The 26,940-nt window shown below is 39.1% G+C and overlaps 1 protein-coding gene across 1 annotated transcript in view; it reads left to right on the top strand.

The window, feature by feature from the left end:
* Positions 1-26,940, top strand: part of LOC141388198 (cell adhesion molecule Dscam2-like) — a 145,230-nt gene that overhangs the window by 69,753 nt on the left and 48,537 nt on the right. Inside the window, exons 7-11 of the mRNA XM_073958222.1 lie at positions 9,685-9,858; positions 17,119-17,269; positions 23,784-24,064; positions 24,227-24,715; positions 24,783-26,099. Of these exons, the coding sequence (XP_073814323.1) occupies positions 9,685-9,858; positions 17,119-17,269; positions 23,784-24,064; positions 24,227-24,715; positions 24,783-26,099 (2,412 nt within the window). The remainder of the gene's footprint in view (positions 1-9,684; positions 9,859-17,118; positions 17,270-23,783; positions 24,065-24,226; positions 24,716-24,782; positions 26,100-26,940) is intronic.

Here is a 26,940-nt window from a genome sequence, read left to right as displayed (position 1 = left end):
ACACGCAACAAGATAATATTCAAAACTCATAATATGATTATAGAACTGCTGATTTTACGTCATGTAGTAGTAGTAAAAACTTCTTTATTGACTGAATAAATTCTTAACACTAAACAATTCGTTTATGTTATTTTTCAAAGTAAGAAGTTGGCGACAATGTTTAAAGTAAACGTCTGTCTGCAAAACTAGTGATTTTACGTCATGTAATGTATATCTTATGAGTGTGATCCGTACAGTATCCTAGGAATGGGAGTCTAAAAGCCAAATAGGTTTCTTAAAACTCCTATTGTTTGTGTGTAAAATTTACAAGTGTCATTCAATTTCCTTTGAACCCCGCGTAAATTTAGTTTACTCGACTAATCCATTCACTAAAACGGTGGATATTGGTACCTTATTTTTTGTTGGGTACTACTGAAATCGGATGCGCATCAAAATCGTATGCATATTACGCGACTTTAACCCACTTTAAGGTTTTATGCATTGTGTGATGCAACTGACGGCACACTTTGGCCGCTGAGTGAAACATCGAAATATGCGTAAATATCACTGTGAAGTCTCCCTTGTCCCGTATGGGATGTTGTGGAACAATGTGTTTTTGTTATAACTGTGCAACATTTTTAAGGTAATCTTGTGCAAACGATTTGAACTCCGGTTTTTTGAAAGTACAGACCCAAACGACAAAAACCTAATTGGTTTTTTTTTATTAATTTTCTCGTTTAGAGTTAAGCTTGATGATAGGAAATTTTTTGCAAGGGAAAAAGGAAAGCCAAGGACTCGAACCCACACAGTTACCAAATTACGTGACCTGGTTTCGCTGTTAGTTGAGCAGCTCTTCAAACGTATCGACGGTGGAATGGCTTCTCTGTCCTAGAACTTTTCGTTTTTCAAATGCAAATGTGTTTCATACATTTCACTGATATTTGGCCGTTGAATTGTATTTCTTCATGACAAATGCTTTTTTTTTTGCTCTGCCTTTGAAGTTATGAGTTTTGGCTTTGAACGCTAACACGCCCTGACAACATTTTTGATATATTTTCAAGGACGTGTTGTGTCAGTTCCAGCTTTGATTTTATTGTCCCATATAAACAAGGTTAAATATTGACTTTTTACAGCAATTCTGGTAGAATTGCTTGTAGATAAGGGCAAGAATAAACTATTTGGTGAAATAATGAACTCGAAAAACTACATTTATTGCCTAAAATTGTATAAAAAATCGAAATTTTCGATAATTTGTATACATGTCGCACCATATCTCCAAAACCGTAATTTTTTCATAATGTTTTCTTTTGGAAAAATATTCGCTGGAATGTAATACACAACTCTTCAGAACATGCCTCTATCACGTTGTTTTCAGTATATTTTTCAACGACCATTTAATAAATATGTCAACAATGATGGGAAATCCGAAATGCGAAAATAAATTGTTGGTGTGAACTGTGTTTGAAATACGTGTTGTAAACGATACCATGCAAACTGCCGCTGAAACCACATGAAGTAAGCATTTTAGAGTTTCATAATGTTCTGAAGAATTGTTGAGAACTTTATTTGGAATATTTTTGCAAAAGGTTACTTGGTTCAACACCCAATAGTTTAGCTGATACTGACCAGAATTTCAGCAATTATATAAATTTGTCTATGTTTTATCGATTTTGAAGCCCTAGATAGAGTTTTCCTTATGTGGTCTAAGATCAAAAGATAACTTCTACTAGTTTAGGGCTACAATACTGCCAAAGACAGCAAGGACAAATTCCCAATCGTTTCTGAGATAAGCGCCCGAACAATGCAAAAAACTGTAATTGAGCCCGGTTTAGATAAGGCCATAAAATCCGAACTGGATCTGACAGGACAAAACCCTACTACGGTTTTTGTAGTCTCAATATGTAATTACAAAAGAAGAAGTTTGCATTTTCAGTGTTGCATAGTGTATTGAAAGACTTTGATTAGCTGTGCATCAACTGATTTTAACTAATTCGCGAATAACAGGCTGCTAAATTTTCATATTTTTTGAATGATTGTAAGATGAATATTACCCTTAATTTCCTATCCTTACAAGATATCATAGTAAACCATATTTCTTGATTATGTTTTAGCTGTATACATTAATTATTGTATGGGATTTTAGAAACAGTTGGAGAACTCCCAAATATTTTGTTTTTCTAATTTTTCTAATCGAACAAAAAAATATATTTGGAACATTTTAACAATCATTTTTTTTTCTCTTTTGTTAGTGCTATAATAGTCAATTTGTATCTATAATTTCGGTTTCATACTTTTCTATGCATTGTCTAAATTCTGTAGATATTTTTAATTTATTTTTTAGATGTTTGTTCGGACGCTGGGACAGGATAATTTGGATTTACTTCAAGATTTTTTATTATTTTTTACTTTTCGCGAAAATAAAAACAAATTTAGTAAATATTTAAACATCTACAAATGGATATGGAATGCTGTTATCGATTTATACATAAATTTTCTAATAAAAGCAAAGAAAACATTTTTAAATATTTTTTTTCTTAAATGAGAATAAAACCCGCTATAACTTTTCGCGCATCAGCCAATTTTGTGAACGGGAACGGATTTGAAACCAATACATTTTTACCTCTATACCAAAAATCGTAGATATGCTAAAAAAATCAATTTTTTCAAATGGAATTGCCAAAGAAAAATTTGTGACCCAAATGGGCCAGATAATTAAAAATGAATGCAAAATAGCTTCTTCCTGCATTACCAATAGGCTGACAAAATAATGTGTTATTTCTAAAAATTGTACAAGGCAAAACTGCCTACTTTACTAAATAATAAGTAATGAATACGGTGGCACCGAGCTTGTGTGTCGGACTATAAAACCGAGAGAGTGTGTTCAACGCTCACCATCGGCAAAAAATTTTTTGTTAACACATTTACCAAGTGGTGGCGCACCTGTATAGAAGTTACTTCTAGGATTGGAAATGGGCTATATCGGTCCACGTTCTCAAATTAGTATACTTACTTACTTACTTAGCTGGCCCATTACAGAACATTTGTTCTATAGGCCGAACTAAGAAGAGATCTCCATTCCTCTCTATTTGTTGCTTTGCACTCTGGAATACCGCGCCTTTTCATCTCATCATCCACTTGTTTGCGCCATCTATTCCTTGGCCTGCCAATTCTGCGTGCACCGCCATGTGGCATGTATTCATACGCCTTTTTAGCGGGTTCATCATCGCTCATTCTTATGATATGGCCTAGCCAACGCAATCGCTGCATCTCGATACGTTTAACAATATTGATGTCGTTGTATAGCAGATACAGCTCGTGGTTCATGCGACGTCGATATTCACCGTCAACGCAGATTGGTCCGTAGATCTTTCGAAGAATTTTTCTCTCAAACACACCAAGCACTGCCATGTCTGCTTGCGCAAGTACCCAGGCTTCGGAGCCATACATCAGCACGGGTAGTATCAGTGTTTTGTAGAGCGTTATTTTTGTTTGACGAGATGTGGCTTTGTTTTTAAACTGCTTACTTAATCCAAAGTAGCATCTGTTGGCCAATACAATTCTTCTTTTTATTTCACAACTGATGTCGTTTGTTGTGTTGACGGAGGTGCCGAGGTAGACGAAGTCTTTTACTACCTCAATATTATAGGAACCAACTTCCACAGTCGGTCCGAGCTCAATGGACGCATTGCGCGTCGACACCATCAACTTGGTCTTCTCACCGTTTACCGCCAGACCCACTTTAGCAGATTCTCCTTCGACCTTTATAAAGGTATCAGTTACTTCTTTTACTGATCGACTATATCATCAGCATAAGCAAGTAACATGTGACTATTGGTGTAGATTGTGCCACTTCTTTTGACGTTTGCCTCTCGTATAACCTTTTCTAGCAGGATGTTGAAGAGGTCACACGAAAGGCTGTCTCCTTGTCTGAAACCTCTTTTGGTACCAAACTGTTCGGAGAGGTTCTTTCCTATTTTAACTGAGGACCTCGTGTCAGTTAAAGTCATTTTACAAAGCCGGATGAGCTTTGCGGGAATACCAAATTCAGACATGGCTTGGAATACCTTTGAGCGCAGCGGACTGTCGAAGGCTGCTTTATAATCGACAAAAAGGTGGTAGGTGTCGATCTGCATCTCTTGGGTCTTCTCCAGGATTTGCCGCAGGGTAAATATCTGGTCAATGGTGGACTTGCCAGGTCTAAAGCCGCATTGGTATGGTCCAATAATCTCGTTGACCATTGGCTTTAGTCGTTCGCACAATATCCCTGACACGATCTTGTAGGCAATAGGGAGTAGACTTATGCCCCTATAGTTAGAGCATACAGTCTTATCTCCCTTCTTGTGGACGGGGCACAGGATACTCAGGTTCCAATCGTCGGGTACTCGTTCTTCCTGCCAGATGGTGCTAACTAGCTGATGAATACACCTTATCAGCGTGTCGCCTCCGGTTTTGAACAGCTCGGCTGGTAAGCCATCGGCCCCTGCTGCCTTATTATTCTTCAGCCGATTTATTGCTGTCTTTACCTCATCTTGGCTGGGCGGTATACATTCAATACCATCTTCTGGGATTGGGACTGTGGTATCTTCGTCGTCTTCGCTGCTATTGGATACCAACAGATTTGAAAAATGTTCTTTCCATATCCTGAGTACACTATCTGTATCAGTTACCAAATTACCTTGCTGGTCTCTACAGGAGGATGTGCCTGTACCAAAGCCATCAGTTTGATGCTTGACTCTTTGGTAGAATTTTCGGACTTCATTCTGGCTCCTGTACATCTCGATTTTTTCACACTCCCGCTTTCCCATCTCTCTCTTTTTACTGCGGAAAAGACGTTTCTCCTCTCTCCTTTTCTCCCTGTATCTCTCTCGTGCGCTACGCGTTGCTACGGATTGTAAAGTAGCCTTACATGCCGCATTTTTCTCTTCGGTGGCAGCACGACACTCCTCATCATACCATGGATTCCTTGGTGGAGGTCTCTGGTATCCAAGTATGGATTTTGCGGCTGTTTGCATGGAGTGGGCAATGCTTTGCCATTGCGCTGATATGTTATCGGGATGAGGAGGGCTTTGATTAAGCAATTGGGCTAGTTGAGTGGAATATGCTGTGGCTATCTGTTGTGATTGCAGCTTACCGATGTCTAACTTTCGTGTTGTGTCTGTTCGTACTTTGTTTGCTACGTTTAAGCGGGTGCGTACCTTTGCTGCAACAAGGTAGTGGTCCGAATCAATGTTTGCGCCTCGGAACGATCGTACATCCAACACGCTCGATGAATGTCTTCCATCTATCACAACATGATCAATTTGGTTTCTTGTTTTCTGATCTGGAGACAGCCAGGTGCCCTTATGAATATCGAGATGATTAAATCTGGTACTGCTAACTACCATGTTTTTTGCAGCTGCAAAGTCTATCAGTCTCATACCATTGTCAGATGTTTCACTGTGGAGACTGAATTTCCCGACTGTTGGGCCAAAGATATTCTCCTTTCCAATTTTGGCATTAAAATCGCCTAGAATGATTTTAATGTCATGGGCAGGGCAACGGTCATATGTTTCTTCTAAGCGCTCGTAAAATATATCTTTGGTCTGTTCGTCCTTTTCTTCAGTGGGAGCATGAGCGCAAATAAAGCTGATGTTGAAGAATTTAGCTTTTATTCGAATTGCAGCAAGTCTTTCATTCACTGGAGTGAAGCTGGATACAAGATGTTTTAGTCTCCGACTAACTACGAATCCACAACCAAACTCATGCTTTACGTCATGGCAGCTATAATACAGTGCGTCACCTTTAGGTGTTGTTGTGACGCCTTTCCCAATCCATCGTATTTCCTGTATGGCAGTAATATCGGTCTTGTACTTTTCAAGTACGTCTGCCAATGCGAAGACTGCACCTTCTCTATAAAGAGTGCGAACATTCCAGGTGCAGATTCGCAGATCATGGTCCTTAAAACGTTTGCGGGGTTCGTCAACTTTAGAGGGGTTTGTTTTTCTTTTCTTTCGTTTTTTCATAGTAGGCTGTTTTTTCTAGGGGAGGGTTACTAACCCGACGCCCAAACCCAAGTTTTTAACGTTCTTATGGGTGAACGCGCGGCACATGTTAGCTCACTACCTTTAACGGATGTTAAAGGCAGTTCCCCAGGTGACACCACGGGGAGGTCAGTGTCCACTTGGGATGAAAGAGGGACCAAGATAAATCCTGGGCTTTGCCATGTTAAAACCGGTCAGGACCGTTCCTTGGTATCTTCCATCCCCTACGTCACCCTCTCAAATTAGTATATAGTATTTAAATTTAGTATTTAGTCTTCGTTGGGGGTACAATATACCCACCAGAAATTTGTCCCCCATAGAACGGTACCTTCAGATTTTCGGCATTTTGAAGGTTGTGGCCTTAATATACCCGGAAAATGGCTGAAATTTGGTATATAGTCTTTGTTGGGGGTATAAAACTTTCCACCTGTTCACGTAGTAAACAGACATACTTTATAATAAATATAGGGAATGTCTTAGTGAGGGTTGCTTGTATAGAGGAGAAAGATTATTTTGTTAAACGGGGATCTATTTGTAATACAGTCCACTTGAAACGGGTAAACATGTGGTAAGCAGACCGCCTATCGTAGGACGTCGTTTGAATAAAATGTCTGAAATATGTAGATTGGTAGAGGCAATCTATGAGCAGTTTGATAACCATGTGTTTGCTTGCTACATGTATGCGCATATATGATAAGACTATTTAACGACCCAGTAGGAAATTGAATCTGCGATCTACTCCTTGTGGTCCCGTTTAATCGATGTTATTTTTTTTTTCGTGGGCAAGTTCATGCTTCCTTTCATAGTGGTCCATGGCCTCTTAGTTATACGGTGACCAATTGATATGAGTGGTGTGTGCGATATCTATCGATTCTCAAAATATGATCCACTTCCAAAATGGTACCTCCTCCGCAACCCTTTCGAGCTTTAATCCAAATATATATTTTTATCCGCAAGTCCATATGGGCAATATTTTTGAAAACTTAACATAGTTGAAGCCAAGGTTTAGCCTTTAATAACTTGCGAAATGTGGTTGAATATTATACAAATTAAATGCGTTCGGATAAAATGAAATGTTTTTAGACTTGGCAAAAAATATTGGCCTTAAAAGTTAATTTGCGTGGAAGCTGTGGCTACAGTTATGTTAAATATTGGGTAAAAATGGGTTGAAGCCAACGTGTCTTTTTTTGTTTTCTCTCGATTTGTGATTAAACCACACTTTTCACGATTTTCCTGTCAAAGTAAAAGTAGAAGGCAACTAAATTAGGATCATCTCACTAGTGTATAACTTCTCAAAATTTGATCTGCGTCTACCATTAAATGATGCTGACATTTTGAAGCCAGATTTTAAGTGTTTTTTTGAAATTTTCTTCCAATTTCGTTCCGCAAAAAAGTCACATATAGGATTGTAGAACTCGCGATTCTGAGTTATTTGATATATGTGTCGTGAATGTAGCATACACAGCTTCACAGAAATCTGCATCCAAATACGAAAATTTAGTGCGAACATTTTTCTAAAAATCATATTTTTCGGGCCTATTTTTTACAATTGTCATTCGATTTACTCGTACTTGATTGCAAATTTTAGATTTTTACGTTGCGGATCTAATAAATCTTTACTCGTGAAATTCCATCTACTAAAACGCGAGATACGAGAAATTCCAAGGTAGGAATTCTTGGGCCGTTTCCACTGCAATGAAAAAATTAGTGCAGCATCGTCGTTTTTGAAAATGTTTGTCACATGCGGACAAAACGATTTTGATAATTACGCGATTTACACATATTTTAATAATGCATATAAGTTATTTGAACTCTATTTCCGTTTAAGAAGTCTAATGATTTATTTCAACAACCCGATAACTTTCCTCAATGGGAAACCTTCTATGTGAATATAGATAAAGCAAAATCCGCCCATTTTCTTGGGAGTTTCAAGAAAAATAAAATAAGTACTCCTATAGAATTTTCCAATATTTTCAACTCTAGAATGCATGTGAAAACTATTATTCCAAACCAAAATTTGTTTTTTGTACCACAAATATGTGTTTATTTTGACCATAATACCCTAACTAGTATTCCGATGATTATAAGTTTGGTCTCATTTGATTCCCCGTGGAGTCTTTATTTAACCCAGATAAAGCCACTGGTCGTTTAAACGCCACATAAAATGGTTGCAAAAATTGACGTAAAACTCTGGTTTTTTCGAATATTTTTGTGGGGTTTTTTGCATTTTGTTATAGTATTGTCTGTTATCTGTAAGTTCACGCTGATAACGCTTCATTTGACCTACGCATTTTCACGCAATTGGCCAAAAACCCAAGCTATTCAAAAAAAATCGACTTTTTTGTAATTTTCGACTTTTGATGAAAAATTTAAAAATGCGATAAAAATGTAATCAAAAATTTTAGAATCATATAAAGTCAGGGATTTGTTAGGAATATTGTAAGAGTATCTTCTCAATCAAAAACCAAGGGATTGGCATGTAAGGATACACCTATATTACCCTTCAAATTTTTTGGAACTTTTAAAAGAAGGCCCGATTGCAGAAAAACTATACGTTTTAGAGAAAAAAGTTATTTTTTAAAAAATGCTTAAAAAATCTCAAAAAATAATAATAATAATTTTCATAAAAAATTTTAAGTTTTCTCGCAAAAAAAATTCTCGGCGTTAAGTGGGTTAAAACTGTCATTTTTTGTAATTTTTGACGGGTAAATGGACCTATATTTTCAAAAAAAATTCGGACGATTATTTCACGACGATAAATTCCACGAATGCTGAGTAACATTTTACAAATATTATGCAATCTACTTAATGACGTCACTTCGTGATAACTTTTTAGTGACAATTGTGCTCAATAAAATAATTAGCGTTTTTATAATAATTTTTTCTAAAAAGCAGAAGTAAAACCGCGACAACATTTGTCCGCAACAAACAAAAATTTGCTCGCAAGCGGATTTGTACTGGGGAATTTTTTCTTAACCTATGTACCAAAAATCGTTAATGTAGCGCGAAAAGAAAAAATTATTTTTTTTGGAAATGGAATATGAAATAATTGGCAACATTTCCCATATGTCCACAAAGGATCACAAAATCTGAAAACCCCCTAATACGTAATTATTGGGGAAAAGGATTTTGGTGTAATCAAGCTGTCCTGAATACGCTTAGGTTAAAAACAGTCAAACTTTCCAAAAAAAAAAATGTCAAATGTCGCCTGGCGACACTGCGTGTTGCCTAGGCCAGAAGGTTTTCTAGTGCCCCTCGTATTAATCTACATTTTCGGTCCAAAATAGCTGTAATTGGTAATTGGGATTCCAACTGAAAAATTTCCCCAGCACAACATTTGGTACCGATACATACTTTCGTAACATACAGAAAATTATTTATTTGATTTTAGTTCCTAATATTTCATGGTGGAAGGTTTTAAGCTACATATTTATATTCTTAGTTTTAAGTTACATATTTATATTCTGATGTAAGAACAGTGTGCTCTATTTAATATTTAATAAGGAATATTATCCCGCATATACAATTAATAGTTTTATGGCAACTATCTAAACTTAAAGTGGTAGAATAAAAATTCACTACACACCTTTTATTGATAACTTATGTATTTGTAAACATACCAACAAATTCCCATTCATTTCAACTATTCAAATGTGTTCTTTTTTGTTCATTTCATTTTTTGCAGGTAGCAAATCTGGTGAATATGAAGAAGTGCGTGAACGACCATTTACAAAATTACTTTCGAATGGCTCACTGCTGCTGCAACATGTCAAAGAGGATCGAGAGGGGTTTTACTTGTGCCAGGCAAATAACGGCATTGGTACCGGAATTGGCAAAGTGATACAATTAAAAGTTAATTGTAAGTGCTGATTTTTTGTTCTTGGTCTAAATCTAACACGAACGTCAATCAATCGAAACATTCCATACACCTTTCATTCCGGCAAAAGCTTTTACCACATCAACTGCTATTCAATCATCGTTCAGAGAATAATTAGCGAAATTGGAAATGTTGGCAATTTTTGCATAGGCCAGTGATCGGGAAATGTTAATGCACAGTTAATTGTACAGTAGCAAGGAGAGACCAGATGTTATCATAAAATTAGCTTAGTTTTTTTTTGCAAATGAAAATGTGAAATCGTTAAAATGGATTTCAATTAAATTAGAAACCAAAAACGTTCATGCAGTGCGAATGGACTGGAAAGATTTCCAGTCAGCTGGTTGTTCAATCAAGAAAATTATTGCAAATATCAGCTCATTACAACACGTGCATTCGAATTTATTTCGGAAAGCTGGACAATTAATTATTCGTTATAGGAATGTTCGCTCTAGTGACACCTGGTGTCAATATCAAAATGATGTTCGGACAAAAACCCTATTTCTGCCAGGTTATTTCAATATGGCTTGGAATTTCTCCCTGAAATAGTGCAGACAGACCTGATACAATCAATCACATTGACAATTCGACAAATGGAGAATAAAAAAGAAAGAAAGGGTGCTTCAACAAACCCTATCCGAAAGAAAGGGTGCTTCAACAAACCCTATCCGAAAGAAAGGGTGCTTCAACAAACCCTATCCGAAAGAAAGGGTGCTTCAACAAACCCTATCCGAAAGAAAGGGTGCTTCAACAAACCCTATCCGAAAGAAAGGGTGCTTCAACAAACCCTATCCGAAAGAAAGGGTGCTTCAACAAACCCTATCCGAAAGAAAGGGTGCTTCAACAAACCCTATCCGAAAGAAAGGGTGCTTCAACAAACCCTATCCGAAAGAAAGGGTGCTTCAACAAACCCTATCCGAAAGAAAGGGTGCTTCAACAAACCCTATCCGAAAGAAAGGGTGCTTATTTAGACACTTCCTGAGAGAAAGGGTGCTTCAACAAACCCTATCCGAAAGAAAGGGTGCTTATTTAGACACTTCCTGAGAGAAAGGGTGCTTCAACAAACCCTATCCGAAAGAAAGGGTGCTTATTTAGACACTTTCTGAGAGAAAGGGTGCTTATTCAGACACTTTCTGAGAGAAAGGGTGATTCAACAAACCCTATCCGAAAGAAAGGGTGCGTCTACAAACTCTTTCCGTAAGAAAGGGTGCTTCTACAAACCCTTTCTAAAAGAATGGTGTTTCTATAGACTTTTTGAAAGAAAGGGTGTTTCTACAGACTTTTTCGAAAGAAAGGGTGTTTCTATAGGAAAGGGTGCTTCTATAGACCCTTTCTGAAAGAAAAGGTGCCTCTATAGACCCTTTCTGAAAGAAAAGATGCCTCAATAGACCCTTTCTGAATGAAAGGGTGCTTATATAGACTCTTTCTGAAAGAGAGGGTGCTCCTATAGATCCTTTCCGTAAGAAAGGACGCTTTTATAGATTCTTTCCGAAAGGAAAGGTGCTTCTATAGATCCTTTCCGAAAGAAAGGGTGCTTATATAGACCCTTTCTGAAACAAGGGTGCTTCTATAGACCCTTTTCGAAAGAATGGATGCTTCTATTGATCCTTAATGAAAGAAAGGGTGCTTTTAAAGATCCTTTTCGAAACACAGGATTCTTCTATAGATCCTTTCCGAAAGAAATTGTTCTTCAATAGATCCTTTCCGGAAGAAAGGGTGCTTCTATAGACTATTTCTAAAAGAAAAGACGCTCTATAGATCCTTTCCGAAAGAAAGGGTGCTTCTATAGATCTTTTCCGAAAGAAAGGGTGCTTCTATAGAACCTTTCTGAAATATAGGGTGCTTATATAGACTCTTTCTGAAAGAGAGGGTGCTTCTATAAATCCTTTCCGTAAGAAAGGACGCTTTTATAGATTCTTTCCGAAAGAAAAAGTGCTTCTATAGATCCTTTCCGAAAGAAAGGGTGCTTATATAGACCCTTTCTGAAACAGAGGGTGCTTCTAAGGACCATTTCTAGAAGAAAGGGTGCTTCCTTAGATCCTTTCCGAAAGAAAGGGTGCTTCTATAGATCCTTTCCGAAAGAAAGGGTGCTTCTACAGATCCTTTCCGAAAGAAAGGGTGCTTCTATAGATCCTTTCCGAAAGAAAGGGTGCTTCTATAGATCCTTTCCGAAAGAAAGGGTGCTTCTATAGATCCTTTCCGAAAGAAAGGGTGCTTCTATAGATCCTTTCCGAATGAAAGGGTGCTTCTATAGATCCTTTCCGAAAGAAAGGGTGCTTCTATAGATCCTTTCCGAATGAAAGGGTGCTTCTATAGATCCTTTCCGAAAGTAAGGGTGCTTCTATAGATCCTTTCCGAAAGAAAGGGTGCTTCTATAGATCCTTTCCGAAAGAAAGGGTGCTTCTATAGATCCTTTCCGAAAGAAAGGGTGCTTCTATAGATCCTTTCCGAAAGAAAGGGTGCTTCCTTAGATCCTTTCCGAAAGAAAGGGTGCTTCCTTAGATCCTTTCCGAAAGAAAGGGTGTTTCTATAGATCCTTTCCGAAAGAAAGGGTGCTTCTATTGATCCTTTCCGAAAGAAAGGGTGCTTCTATAGATCCTTTCCGAAAGAAAGGGTGCTTCTATAGATCCTTTCCGAAAGAAAGGGTGCTTCTATAGATCCTTTCCGAAAGAAAGGGTGCTTCTATAGATCCTTTCCGAAAGAAAGGGTGCTTCTATAGATCCTTTCCGAAAGAAAGGGTGCTTCTATAGATCCTTTCCGAAAGAAAGGGTGCTTCTATAGATCCTTTCCGAAAGAAAGGGTGCTTCTATAGATCCTTTCCGAAAGAAAGGGTGCTTCTATAGATCCTTTCCGAAAGAAAGGGTGCTTCTATAGATCCTTTCCGAAAGAAAGGGTGCTTCTATAGATCCTTTCCGAAAGAAAGGGTGCTTCTATAGATCCTTTCCGAAAGAAAGGGTGCTTCTATAGATCCTTTCCGAAAGAAAGGGTGCTTCTATAGAAAGGGTGCTTCTATAGATCCTTACCGAAAGAAAGGGTGCTTCTATAGAAAGGGTGCTTCTATAGATCCTTACCGAAAGAAAGGGTGCTTCCATAGATCCTTTCCGAAACAAAGGGTGCTTCTATAGATCCTTTCCGAAAGAAAGGGTGTTTCTATAGATCCTTTCCGAATGAAAGGGTGCTTCTATAGATCCTTTCCGAAAGAAAGGGTGCTTCTATAGATCCTTTCCGAAAGAAAGGGTGCTTCTATAGATGCTTTCCGAAAGAAAGGGTGCTTCTATAGATCCTATCCGAATGAAAGGGTGCTTCTATAGATCCTTTCCGAAAGAAAGGGTGCTTCTATAGATCCTTTCCGAAAGAAAGGGTGCTTCTATAGATCCTTTCCGAATGAAAGGGTGCTTCTATAGATCCTTTCCGAAAGAAAGGGTACTTCTATAGATCCTTTCCGAAAGAAAGGGTGCTTCTATAGATCCTTTCCGAAAGAAAGGGTGCTTCCTTAGATCCTTTCCGAAAGAAAGGGTGCTTCTATAGATCCTTTCCGAAAGAAAGGGTGCTTCTAAAGATCCTTTCCGAAAGAAAGGGTGCTTCTATAGATCCTTTCCGAAAGAAAGGGTGCTTCTATAGATCCTTTCCGAAAGAAAGGGTGCTTCTTAAGATCTTTTCCGAAAGAAATGGTGCTTCTATAGATCCTTTCCGAAAGAAAGGGTGCTCTATAGATCCTTTCCGAAAGAAAGGGTGCTTCTATAGATCCTTTCCGAAAGAAAAGAAGCTTCTATAGATCCTTTCCGAAACAAAGTGTGCTTCTATAGATCCTTTCCGAAAGAATGGGTGCTTCTATAGATCCGTTCCGAAACAAAGGGTGCTTCTATAGATCCTTTCCGAAACAAAGGGTGCTTCTATAGATCCTTTCCGAAACAAAGGGTGCTTCTATAGATCCTTTCCGAAAGAAAGGTGTTTCTATAGATCCTTTCCGAAACAAAGGGTGCTTCTATAGATCCTTTCCGAAACAAAGGGTGCTTCTATAGATCCTTTCCGAAACAAAGGGTGCGTCTATAGATCCTTTCCAAAACAAAGGGTGCTTCTATAGATCCTTTCCGAAACAAAGGGTGCTTCTATAGATCCTTTCCGAAACAAAGGGTGCTTCTATAGATCCTTTCCGAAACAAAGTGTGCTTCTATAGATCCTTTCCGAAACAAAGGGTGCTTCTATAGATCCTTTCCGAAACAAAGGGTGCTTCTATAGATCCTTTCCGAAACAAAGGGTACTTCTATAGATCCTTTCCGAAACAAAGGGTGCTTCTATAGATCCTTTCCGAAAGAAAGGGTGCTTCTATAGATCCTTTCCGAAAGAAAGGGTGCTCCTATAGATCCTTTCCGAAAGAAAGGGTGCTTCTATAGATCCTTTCCGAAAGAAAGGGTGCTTCTATAGATCCTTTCCGAAAGAAAGGGTGCTTCTATAGATCCTTTCCGAAAGAAAGGGTGCTTCTATAGATCCTTTCCGAAAGAAAGGGTGCTTCTATAGAACCTTTCCGAAAGAAAGGGTGCTTCTATAGATCCTTTCCGAAAGAAAGGGTGCTTCTATAGATCCTTTCCGAAAGAAAGGGTGCTTCTATAGATCCTTTCCGAAAGAAAGGGTGCTTCTATAGATCCTTTCCGAAAGAAAGGGTGCTTCTATAGATCCTTTCCGAAAGAAAGGGTGCTTCTATAGATCCTTTCCCAAGAAAGGGTGCTTCTATAGATCCTTTCCCAAAGAAAGGGTGCTTCTATAGATCCTTTCCGAAAGAAAGGGTGCTTCTATAGATCCTTTCCGAAAGAAAGGGTGCTTCTATAGATCCTTTCCGAAAGAAAGGGTGCTTCTATAGATCCTTTCCGAAAGAAAGGGTGCTTCTATAGATCCTTTCCGAAAGAAAGGGTGCTTCTATAGATCCTTTCCGAAAGAAAGGGTGCTTCTATAGATCCTTTCCGAAAGAAAGGTGCTTCTATAGATCCTTTCCGAAAGAAAGGGTGCTTCTATAGATCCTTTCCGAAAGAAAGGGTGCTTCTATAGATCCTTTCCGAAAGAAAGGGTGCTTCTATAGATCCTTTCCGAAAGAAAGGGTGCTTCTATAGATCCTTTCCGAAAGAAAGGGTGCTTCTATAGATCCTTTCCGAAAGAAAGGGTGCTTCTATAGATCCTTTCCGAAAGAAAGGGTGCTTCTATAGATCCTTTCCGAAAGAAAGGGTGCTTCTATAGATCCTTTCCGAAAGAAAGGGTGCTTCTATAGATCCTTTCCCGAAAGAAAGGGTGCTTCTATAGATCCTTTCCGAAAGAAAGGGTGCTTCTATAGATCCTTTCCGAAAGAAAGGGTGCTTCTATAGATCCTTTCCGAAAGAAAGGGTGCTTCTATAGATCCTTTCCGAAAGAAAGGGTGCTTCTATAGATCCTTTCCGAAAGAAAGGGTGCTTCTATAGATCCTTTCCGAAAGAAAGGGTGCTTCTATAGATCCTTTCCGAAAGAAAGGGTGCTTCTATAGATCCTTTCCGAAAGAAAGGGTGCTTCTATAGATCCTTTCCGAAAGAAAGGGTGCTTCTATAGATCCTTTCCGAAAGAAAGGTGGCTTCTATAGATCCTTTCCGAAAGAAAGGGTGCTTCTATAGATCCTTTCCGAAAGAAAGGGTGCTTCTATAGATCCTTTCCGAAAGAAAGGGTGCTTCTATAGATCCTTTCCGAAAGAAAGGGTGCTTCTATAGATCCTTTCCGAAAGAAAGGGTGCTTCTATAGATCCTTTCCGAAAGAAAGGGTGCTTCTATAGATCCTTTCCGAAAGAAAGGGTGCTTCTATAGATCCTTTCCGAAAGAAAGGGTGCTTCTATAGATCCTTTCCGAAAGAAAGGGTGCTTCTATAGATCCTTTCCGAAAGAAAGGGTGCTTCTATAGATCCTTTCCGAAAGAAAGGGTGCTTCTATAGATCCTTTCCGAAAGAAAGGGTGCTTCTATAGAACCTTTCCGAAAGAAAGGGTGAAAAGGGTTATAGACTATTTCTAAAAGAAAAGGTGCCTCTATAGATCCTTTCCGAAAGAACGGGTGCTTCTATAGACTATTTCTAAAAGAAAAGGTGCCTCTATAGATCCTTTCCGAAAGAACGGGTGCTTCTATAAACTTTTTCTAAAAGAGAAGGTGCCTCTATAGATCCTTTCCGAAAGAACGGGTGCTTCTATAGACTATTTCTAAAAGAAAAGGTGCTTCTATAGATCCTTTCCGAAAGAACGGGTGCTTCTATTTCTAAAAGAAAAGGTGCCTCTAGAGATCCTTTCCGAAAGAACGGGTGCTTCTATTTCTAAAAGAAAAGGTGCCTCTATAGACCATTCCGAAAGAAAGGGTGCTTCTATAGATCCTCTCCGAAAGAAAGGGTGCTTCTACAGATCCTCTCCGAAAGAAAGGTTGCTCCTATAGATCCTCTCCGAAAGAAAGGGTGCTTCTATAGATCCTCTCCGAAAGAAGGGTGCTCCTATAGATCCTCTCCGAAAGAAAGGGTGCTTCTATAGGCCCTTTTGGAAAGGAAGAGTACTTCTACAAAAACTCTCTGAAAGATAGGGCGCTTCTACAAAAACTCTCTGAAAGATAGGGCGCTTCTACAAAAACTCTCTGAAAGATAGAAAGACTATAGACCCTTTCTAAAAGAAAGGTAGATCCTTTCCGAAAGATAGGGTGCTTTCATAGATTATTCCGAAAGAGAAGGTACTTCTATAGATTCTTTCCGAAAGAAAGGGTACCAGTTCAACCAAGATACTAAAAAAACTATTACGTTCGGGCTACTGTCTACCTATATTATATATGTATATGTACCTACATATGTATATGTACATACATATGTATAATTAACAACAGTTTAATGAAGTGCTGATTACATGTCAACCATGAATTCCGATAAATTGCAGCACATTCCAATTTCAAATGACATCACCCAGGAGTATTGCATGCCACACACACGCACATACACACAACTTACAGCTTAGTCAATTGATCTCCCAGACCCTTAGAGTCCCACTTGTAATCATTATGTCGCCTGGTACTTAATTTAATGTGCCTCTGTGGCCTTTTCGTTCTACCTTTTTTGTGAATTTTTATGCTATCGTTCATTTATTGCTCCATTCCATATATCGTTGGACCCACCACCACATTGATGACGTTGCCGACGACGCCCTTTTGCTGTTCGACCTGTTTGCTGTTGATGCTGATGTTGCGTTTGGCACAACTGAAATATGAAAAGCTTCGCCCTATTTCCAATCGACATCACGTTCGGTAACTGTGAAGAAGGGCGATACGGCCATACTGCAGTGTTCGGTAAGCGGTGACAAACCGATTAATATCGTTTGGATGCGTTCGGGCAAAAGTACACTGAATCCATCGACAAATTACAAGTACGTAAACCTCTTCATTACTTTTCCTTTGTAGTTGCATTTCGTTTTTTTATGTTCGTTTGTTCATTATTTCCTGTCGTTGATTTTGTTGCATTTTTTGTGTAATTTCTTTTTTTGTTCATGTTTAACAAGTCCCACTGGAAGTATTTTCCTCTGCCACTTGTGTTAAATATTGAAATGAAATTCAGTTTGGGAGTTGGGAGCGAAATTTAAATAACATGAAATGAATTTGTTATTTAAACACAAGTGCAATAGATTTGATCAATTCGAATATTAATAGAAAAGTATTTATTAAGGGGGACGAATTTGTAAAGTATCAAGTAATAAAAGAATCTGTCGGCTTTGTCCCAACCACTTAGGCTTAGGGTTGTGTAACATTTTGGCTTTGTAGTAAACCTGGACATAATTGTATTTTAGGCGAGATGTTACAATTAAAAATTAAAGTTTCAAAACAAACCGAGATGTGAACGCTATTAAAATCTCTCCTCGTTCTATTTGTATGTCACTACAATGATAAATAATTGCCCACAACATCAAAACGGCCTCAAAATTCGTCTTTGGGTACCAGAGGCTGCCACCTAAATGAACATATGTTTGTAGTTGTATAGTTTTCTGTGTAAGGAGCAGCAACCTCCTTTGGATTCTTTTGATCTGTGCCAGGACGGAGGAATAGCCTGGACCAACTCGTATGCGTCCGATTTGTCAAATCTGCAGCCATCACACTCAAATTTCGGGCTGACTCACTTACTCTAATTACCCGTACATGGAATATATAGTAGAGTTAGATTTTCCTAACGTATACATACATCCTACCCATGTAAAACTCCAACGTTGTAAGTCATAACCGATTGGCTCTAGGGAACATTAATGTTCATCATAAGTTCTGGCATTTGGTCCTAGGTTATGACCAGGATATAGTGCTGGCTGAGAATATTTATAGCTCTACGTTTTGAACGGTCAATGAGAACGACCATACCAGAGAGTCACGATTTTGACATGTGGTCTGACAAATGACGTCATCTGGCAACCAGTCGTTTCATCAGCAGACCACCCGCCTTCATTACCTCTGAACGCCGCACTTTCGTCAATAATGGGAAAGTTAATTGTTCTTGTTTCGGAGAGTTCAACAATCACTGATCGCCTTCTTGTCAATCCCACGGCAGCGGTGTCTTTCTTGCCGGATTGACTAGAAACCGTAGGTTTCTATGCTGGAAGTGGTTTCCCTGGTGAAAATTACGCTTAAACCGAAGTTATTGTATGTTGTCAGTAGTAGTATCGGGATGAAGCTTAGATACGAATATCGTTTTACGTCGTGCTATAACAGTAAGTTGATTAGAATTGGGAACACTTTTACTAGCAGCAACATTTATAGACGATGCGAGTGGCTGGCCCATTACAGAACATTTGTTCCATAGACCGAACTAAGAAAAGATCTCCAATTCTCTCTGTTGTCATCACCTCGTCCACTGTCATCTCTTCATCCACTTGTTTGCGCCATCAATGCATGGGCCTGCCAATTCTGCGTGCACCACCATGTGGCTCGAATTTATACGCCTTTTTAGCGCGTTCATCATCGCTCATTCTTATTATATGTCCTAGATAACGCAATCGCTGCATCTCGATACGTTTAACTTTATTGATGTCGGAGCCATACATCAGCACGGGTAGTATCAGTGTTTTGTAAAGCGTTATTTTTGTTTGCCGAGATGTGGCTTTGTTTTTAAACTGCTTACTTAAACCAAAGTAGCATATGTTGGCTAATACAATTCTTCTTTTTATTTAACAACTGATGTCGTTTGTCGTGTTTACGGCGGTGCCGAGGTATACGAAGTCTTTTACTACCTCAAAATTATAGGAACAAACTTCAACAGTTGGTCCGAGCTCAATGGACGCATTGCGCGTCGATACCATCAACTTGGCCTTCTCGCCGTTTACCTCCAGACCCACTTTAGCAGATTCTCCTTCGACCTTCATAAAGGTATCAGTTACTTCTTTTACTGATCGGCCCATGATGTCTATATCATCAGCATAAGCAAGTAACGCGTGGCTTTTGGTGTAGATTGTGCCACTTCTTTTGACGTTTGCCTCACGTATAACCTTTTCTAGCAGGATGTTAAAAAGATCACACGAAAGGCTGTCTCCTTGCCTGAAACCTCTTTTTTATACCAAAACTCTTCGGAGAGGTTCTTTCCTATTTTAACTGAATATCTTGTGTCAGTTAGGGTCATTTTACAAAGCCGAATGAGCTTTGCGGGGATACCAAATTCAGACATGGCTTGAAATACCTTTGAACGTAGCGGGCGGTCGAAGGCTGTTTTATAATCGACAAAAAGGTGGTGGGTGTCGATCTGCATCTCTTAGGTCTTCTCCACGATTTGCCGCAGGGTAAATATCTGGTCAATGTTGGACTTGCCAGATCTAAAGCCGCATTGGTATGGTACAATTATTTCGTTGACCATGGGCTTTAGTCGTTCGCACAATATCCCTAACCTTATCTTGTAGGCGATCAGAAAAAGACTTATTCGCCTATAGTTGGAGTATAAAGTCTTATCTCCTTTCTTATGGACGGGACACATGACGCTCAGGTTACAATCGTCTGGTACGCGTTCTTCCTGCCAGATGGAGCTTACTAGCTGATGCATACACCTTATCAGCGTGTCGCCTCCGGTTTTAAACAGCTCGGCTTGTAGGCCATCAGCTCCTGCTGCCTTATTATTCTTCAGCCGGTTTATTGCTGTCTTTACCTCATCCTGGCCGGGTGGTATACATGCAATACCATCTTTTGGGATTGGATCTGAGGTATCTTCGTCAGGTTCGCTACTATTGGATACCAACAGTTTGGAAAAATGTTCATTCCATATCCTTATCACACTATCTGTATCAGTTACCAGATTACCTACAGGAGGATGTGCCAGTTCCAAAGCCATCAGTTTGATGTTTCACTCTTTGGTAGAATTTTTGGACTTCATTCTGGCTCCTGTACATCTCGATTTGTTCACACTCCCGCTTTTCCATCTCTCTCTTTTTCCTGCGGAAAAGACGTTTCTCCTTTTCTCCCGATATCTCTATCGCGCGCTACGCGTTGCTACTGATTGTAAATTAGCCCTATATGCCAGATTTTCCTCTTCGGTAGCAGCACGACACTCCTGGTCATACCATGGATTCCTTGGTGGAGGTCTCTGGTATCCAAGTACTGATTTTGTGGCTGTTTGCATGGAGTGGGCAATGTTTTGCCATTGTCCTGATATGTTATCGGGATGAGGAGTGCTTTGATTAAGCAATTGGGCTAGTTGAGTGGAATATGCTGTGGCTATCTGTTGTGATTGCAGCTTACCGATGTCTAACTTTCGTGTAGTGTCTGTTCGCACTTTGTGTGCCACGTTTAAGCGGGTGCGTACCTTTGCTGCAGCAAGGTAGTGGTCCGAGTCTATGTTTGCACCTCGGAACGATCGTACATCCAACACGCTTGATGTATGTCTTCCATCTATCACAACAATTTCTTGTTCTTTGATCTGGCGACAGCCAGGTGGCCTTTTGAATATCGAAATGCATAAATCTGGTACTACTAACTACCATGTTTCTTGCAGCGGCAAAGTCTATCAGCCCCAGACCATTGTCAGATGTTTCACTGTGGAGACTGAATTTCCCGACTGTTGGGCCAAAGATATTCTCCTTTCCAATTTTGGCATTAAAATCGCCTAGTATAATTTTAATGCCATGGGCAGGGCAACGGTCATAAGTTTCTTCTAAGCGCTTGTAAAATATATCTTTGGTCTGTTCGTCCTTGTCTTCAGTGGGAGCATTAGCGCAAATAAAGCTAATGTTGAAGAATTTAGCTTTTAATCGAATTGCAGCTTTGTGTCATGGCAACTATAATACAGTGCGTCACCTTTAGGTGTTGTTGTGACGGCTTTCCCGTTCCATCGTATTTCCTGTATGGCAGTAATGTCGGCCTTGTATTTTTCATGTACATCTGCCAATGCGTAAACTGCACCTTATCTATAAAGAGTGCAACAATTCCAGGCACAGATTCGCAGATCATGGGGTTTAGAGGGGTTTGTTTTTCTTTTCTTTCGTTTTTTCATAGTAGGTTGTTTTTTCTAGCCCGATGCCCAAACCCAAGTTTTTAACGTTCTTATGGGTGTACGCGCGGCACATGTTAGCTTACTACTCTTAGTTTGCTGTTAGTAGCTCATCAGACATAGCTCATCACGCAACTCATCAGACATATTGGCTGTGGAAGTGGTTTCTCCGGCAAAGATGAGTGATTGTTTTTACTTGTCCATCTAGAAGTCCATAAGTTGCTTGCATCTTATACGACTGGTCGATACGTGGAACAGCTTAAGGTGGAGGCAAAATATTATCTGAAGCAGCTTTAAGCGTTCTTCTAGTGCTCACTAGGGTTATGACTTTTTTACAACCTCGTATCCCTGCATGATATTTTGATGAGTTTTTACCTAAGATTGCATAAAATCTTAATTATAAAGTGATTCGATAAAAAAATGGGGCCGCAAAAAAACTTTTAAAGTTTTTATTTCTCAAAACTTTTGACAATTTTTTGAAGTCATTCTAAGTAGATATTTAACTGAAAAAACATAGGGGCACACGACATACCCAAAATGACATAACCGTTTGTTTCTCACTAATTTTATCATCATTTTATAGTATATATAACCTTATTTCATATATCGTAAAAATTAAAAGTGGTTTGTGCCGGACTATTTTTAAATTTAAAATGGAATAAATGTTATTTTAGTCATTAATAGGCATAGGCATCATTCATTCGTATAACAGGAAATCATTTTTTGAGATCTTTTCACTTCATAGCATTTTTTCAAAAAAAAAAAAAAAAAAATATTTTTCAAAGTGGGAAGCTTTTTTATAATAAAACAAGTAAAAAAGTATCAGTCGGCTTTGCCGACAGAGATATATCCTCAGCCTGTGTATATTGAAACAATTTGTTTCCAAAAAACGCATGTATTTAGGGAGTTTTAAGAATTTTGGGCGTTTGAACTGACAAAAATGTTGATTAGGATTTAATGTCAAAAGTTTTGCGGAGGAGATACTAAAAAGAATGGATCTCCAGCCACTATATATGGTACCATAGGGGTTTTTTAGAACTTCAGGGATGTTTGCTCAAGAAGTATGAACTTGCCCCTGAAACAACTTTTACCATCGCAATTGAGGCAGCAATGCAAGTTGCTTCAACAAAAATCAAAGTGATTCGAAAGCAGGTCTTAAAGTGAACATGTATCCGAAATTTTGAGTGGGAGGTACCGGATGGAGTGGACAAATATAGTCCATATTTGAACCTGATCTATATCTGGTAGATATATTAGGATGTGTAAAGTATGGACCAATTCGGCCACTCTCTTCAAGAGTTATCGTACGCACAATTTTTCCGAACATTTTTGAACTTTTGTGGGGGAGGTACCTGAAGGAGTGGACCGATATGGCTCATCTTCGAACTTAAACTAAGTTTGGACAAAATATTACGAAAGCCAAAATTTGAACCGAATCGGTTCATCCCTTCGAAAATATTACTAAGGCCAAACTTTGGACCAAATCGGCAGACCTGTTCGAGAGTTATTTTGCCCTCCAACCTCCTCACACGGTGTCATAGGGGTTTTTTGCAACTTTCAGGCTATTTTCTCAGGAAGTATGGACTTGCCCCTGATGAAACTTATACCGTCGTATGGAGGGCAGTGAATACAAGTTGCTAAACCAAAAATCAAAGCGATTCGAGAGATGTTCCTAAACTGAACTTTTCCACAATTTTTTGTGGGAGGTACCCGACGGAGTGGACCGATTGAGTCCATATTAAAACCTGATCTAAGTCTGGTACACGCTCCACGATGGGCAAACTATGGACCATATCGGTTACACCCTTCAAGAGTTATCGTGCGTACAAATTTTCCGAACATTTTCGAACTTTTGTGGGGGAGGTACCGGAAGGAGTGGACCGATATAGCTCATCTTCGAACTTAAACTAAGTTTGGACAAAATATTACGAAAGCCAAAATTTGAACCGAATCGGTTCATCCCTTCGAGAGTTATCGTGCGCTCCAGCCAGCCAGACAGACAGACAGACGGACGGACATTGCTCAATCGACTCCAAATTGTCTGAAACACATTTCGTCCAAACATACTTGGGGTCTAAAACCATTATTTCGATGAGGCACATTTTGCCCGTATGAAAGTGTATATACCCTTCATAGCCTAAAGGCTGAGGGTATAATGAAATGAATGCTATTTTAGGCATTAGTAGGCAAAAGTTCATTCGTTCTCACTACAGGAAATAATATTTGAGAAAAAATGTCAAAAAGTCATAACCCTAGTGCTCACAGATTAATATCGAAAATATTTACGGCTTTCAGAGAATGTTTATAGCACGAGAATCTTTTCCCCCTATGGGTTGGCATTCTATTTTTTATTTTTAACCCCTAGTCCACAACGTTGTTCGAAAAACATACTTTAACTTCATATCCCGTTATTAAACTATTGAATTTCCCAGGATTTCAGTTAAACAGGAGGCCACGCCGGACGGTGTTTCGGCAGAATTACAAATTCGTTTAGTTGATTCTACAGATAGCGGTCCGTACTTTTGTCGAGCTAGCAATTTATATGGCAACGATCAGCAATTGGTACAACTTATGGTTCAGGAACCACCACAACCACCATCAGTGTTGGAAGCAGCAATGATTTCAAGTCGTTCCGTTAATTTAAAGTGGCAGCCGAAAGTTCAAAATTCAGGAGATGTTACCAAGTATATTGTGGAGTACAAAGAGATGGATGGTAAGAAACGTATTTTGAAAGAAAAATTATATGTAAATTATATCAAAATTTATATTGTTGTCGTAACCATCTACTTTGGGTCAACGCAAAGTACTACAATACTACATATCTATAAAACTACAATATATCTATGTATACTAATTTACTATCTTTATCTATCAGCAGCTACATTTTTGGATCAATGGCAGCATATGGATGTCAAGGATCCACCCAGCTTTAATGCATTAATAGAAAATCTGAAGCCAGCAACCCGTTATGCATTTCGTGTAATAGCTGAGGGGACGGCAGGACGCAGTGCACCAAGTCAAGAGTTAATAATACGCACCGAACCACAAAGGCCGGCGGGACCACCACTGAATTTATCTGTGCGTCCACTATCTTCCACCGAACTATTAGTCAGCTGGATTGCACCCTTGGCGGAGTTAAGACATGGAGATATTCAGGGTTATAATGTTGGCTATAAATTGGCCAGTTCTGGAACAACAGCCTATAACTTTACATCTGTATCTGGTGATGGCGATGGTGGTACTGGAGAATTGCTATTAACAGGTTTACAAAAGTTTGCCCGTTACAATGTAGTGGTGCAGGCATTTAATCAAGTTGGCCCGGGACCATTATCGGAACCTGCTTCAGCCCAAACTATGGAAGATGGTAAGTTAAAGTTATTACATTGACAAAGTACATTTATTTAATTTGTCTTCTATTTTCCCATTTACAGTTCCCAGCCGAGCACCCGAAGATATACGATGTGCTGCCTTGACATCACAATCTCTGCAGGTTTCTTGGCAACCACCTGCCATTCACCACACCAACGGCATATTGCAGGGTTATAAATTGATATTCGAACCCATACTTGATGACTATTCCCCAAACAAGGATGAAGTAGAGTCCCGCAAAACAACAGCATTGACAACAGTTCTTACAGGGCTGCGCAAATTTACCAACTACAGTATTCAGGTACTGGCCCATACACGCATGGGTGATGGTGTACTCTCGAATTCGATATATTGCCACACTGAAGAGGATGCTCCTGAAGCTCCTGCCGACATTAAGGTTGTAGTTAGTTCCCCCCAATCTCTATATGTCTCCTGGCTACCACCCAACGAGCCGAATGGTGTCATTACCAAATATAATCTCTACACAAGGGTTGTTAATGGCCGTGAAGAATTAAATAATGAAAAACGCAGTCTTCCATCACAGCAGACCTACTATGAAGCCAAGAATTTACATCCCCATATGGAATATCAATTTTGGGTAACAGCATCCACGCGGGTGGGTGAAGGAAAAAGTTCCAAGGTTTCCTCACAAATTACCACAAATCGTGTACCAGCACGTATTGTCTCCTTTGGGGGACCTATTGTCAGACCATGGCGTTCCACAGTAACATTGGCATGTACAGCCGTAGGCAAGCCAAAACGTGACTGGTTTAAGACGGATATTCCCCTGAGGCAGGGTGGATTGCACAACACTCAACTACTGGATTCGGGTGATTTGATTATATCCAATTTGCAAGTTTCCGATAGTGGCAACTATAGTTGTCAAGTTGATAATGGCATTGGAACAGATCGTCTCACGCATATGCTGCTGGTTCAAGTACCGCCCTCCGCTCCTGTCCTCTATGTGACAAGTGCCACGACAAGTAGTATCCTTATGCATTGGAAATGTGGATTTACTGGAAATGCCCCCATTACGGGATACACTCTCTACTATCGGCGTACACCGGGCAATATTGAAGAGAAACAATTATCTCGCCACGCATCCAGCCAAGAACTAAAGGGATTAGTTTGTGGCAGCACATATCAAATACACCTCACTGCCACCAATAAAGTCGGAACATCACCGGCCAGTATAACGCTACACGTTCGAACTCAGGGACAATCGCCGGGAGTGCCTTCGACTACTACTTTAATTGCCCCCAACTCCACTTCGGTTAGCATAAGGTTACATACGTGGCCCGATAATGGTTGTCCGATGTTGTATTTCGTTTTGCAGTATCGCCCAGTGACCGATGGACCTGAAAAAGATTGGATATTGGGTAAGTGAATGTGTAATGAAACTTAGTAATAGGGTATTCCTTCAATAATGGGGCAATAATCGTCTGAAGTAATATCGGGACTTTATAAACCCACTTAAAGCCACTGGTATTTTAATACTTGGGTATTTTCGCATACTTTTGTGGGGTATTTTGCATTTTGCTTTATTATTATTCTCTGTTATTCCACGCTTATAAAGTTTCATTTTACCTGTGCATTTCCGCGCTATTGGCCCTAAACGCAAGCAATTCAAAAAAATCGACTTTTTTGTAATTTTCGACTTTTGATGAAACATTTATATGCCATATAAAGTTAACCATAAAGGTTACATTCATAAGAATTTTGTGATTTATTAGGAATGTAGTGAGATTATTTTCTCAATCAAAAAGCAAGGGATTGTCATGTAAGTATACACCAATATTAGCCTTCAAAATTTCCGGCATTTTTAAAAGAAGGTTCATTTGCAGGAAAACTTTACTTTTCAAAGAAAAAAAATATTAATTAAATAAAAATGCTTAAAAATTTTAAGTTTTCTCGCAAAAAAATTGGCGCTAAGTGGGTTAAGACGATATGTTATGGAGAGAGAGAAACTTTTTTATTTTGAAATCAAAGAGAAAAAGAAAAAATAAAACAATCAATGTTTTGTTTTTTTACGCCGCCCTTACTCTTCCAGAAATTATATTACGAGCAGCTCGGTCAAAAATGCAGCCAAAATTCTCAAAATACCTAAAACAAGAGGTAATGTTATATGGGGGCTATACCAAATCATGAACGCATATTCACAAATTTTGGGATAGAAGCTTTGTGCCTTCTCAAAATACTTAAAATAGAGAGATACCCTTG

The sequence above is a fragment of the Musca autumnalis genome, unplaced genomic scaffold, assembly GCF_047663935.1.
Source record: "Musca autumnalis isolate F117 unplaced genomic scaffold, ASM4766393v1 scaffold_71, whole genome shotgun sequence".
NCBI classification, from domain to species: domain Eukaryota; kingdom Metazoa; phylum Arthropoda; class Insecta; order Diptera; family Muscidae; genus Musca; species Musca autumnalis.
Note: the sequence above shows the minus strand (reverse complement) of the source record. Positions and strands in the feature narration are given on the sequence as shown.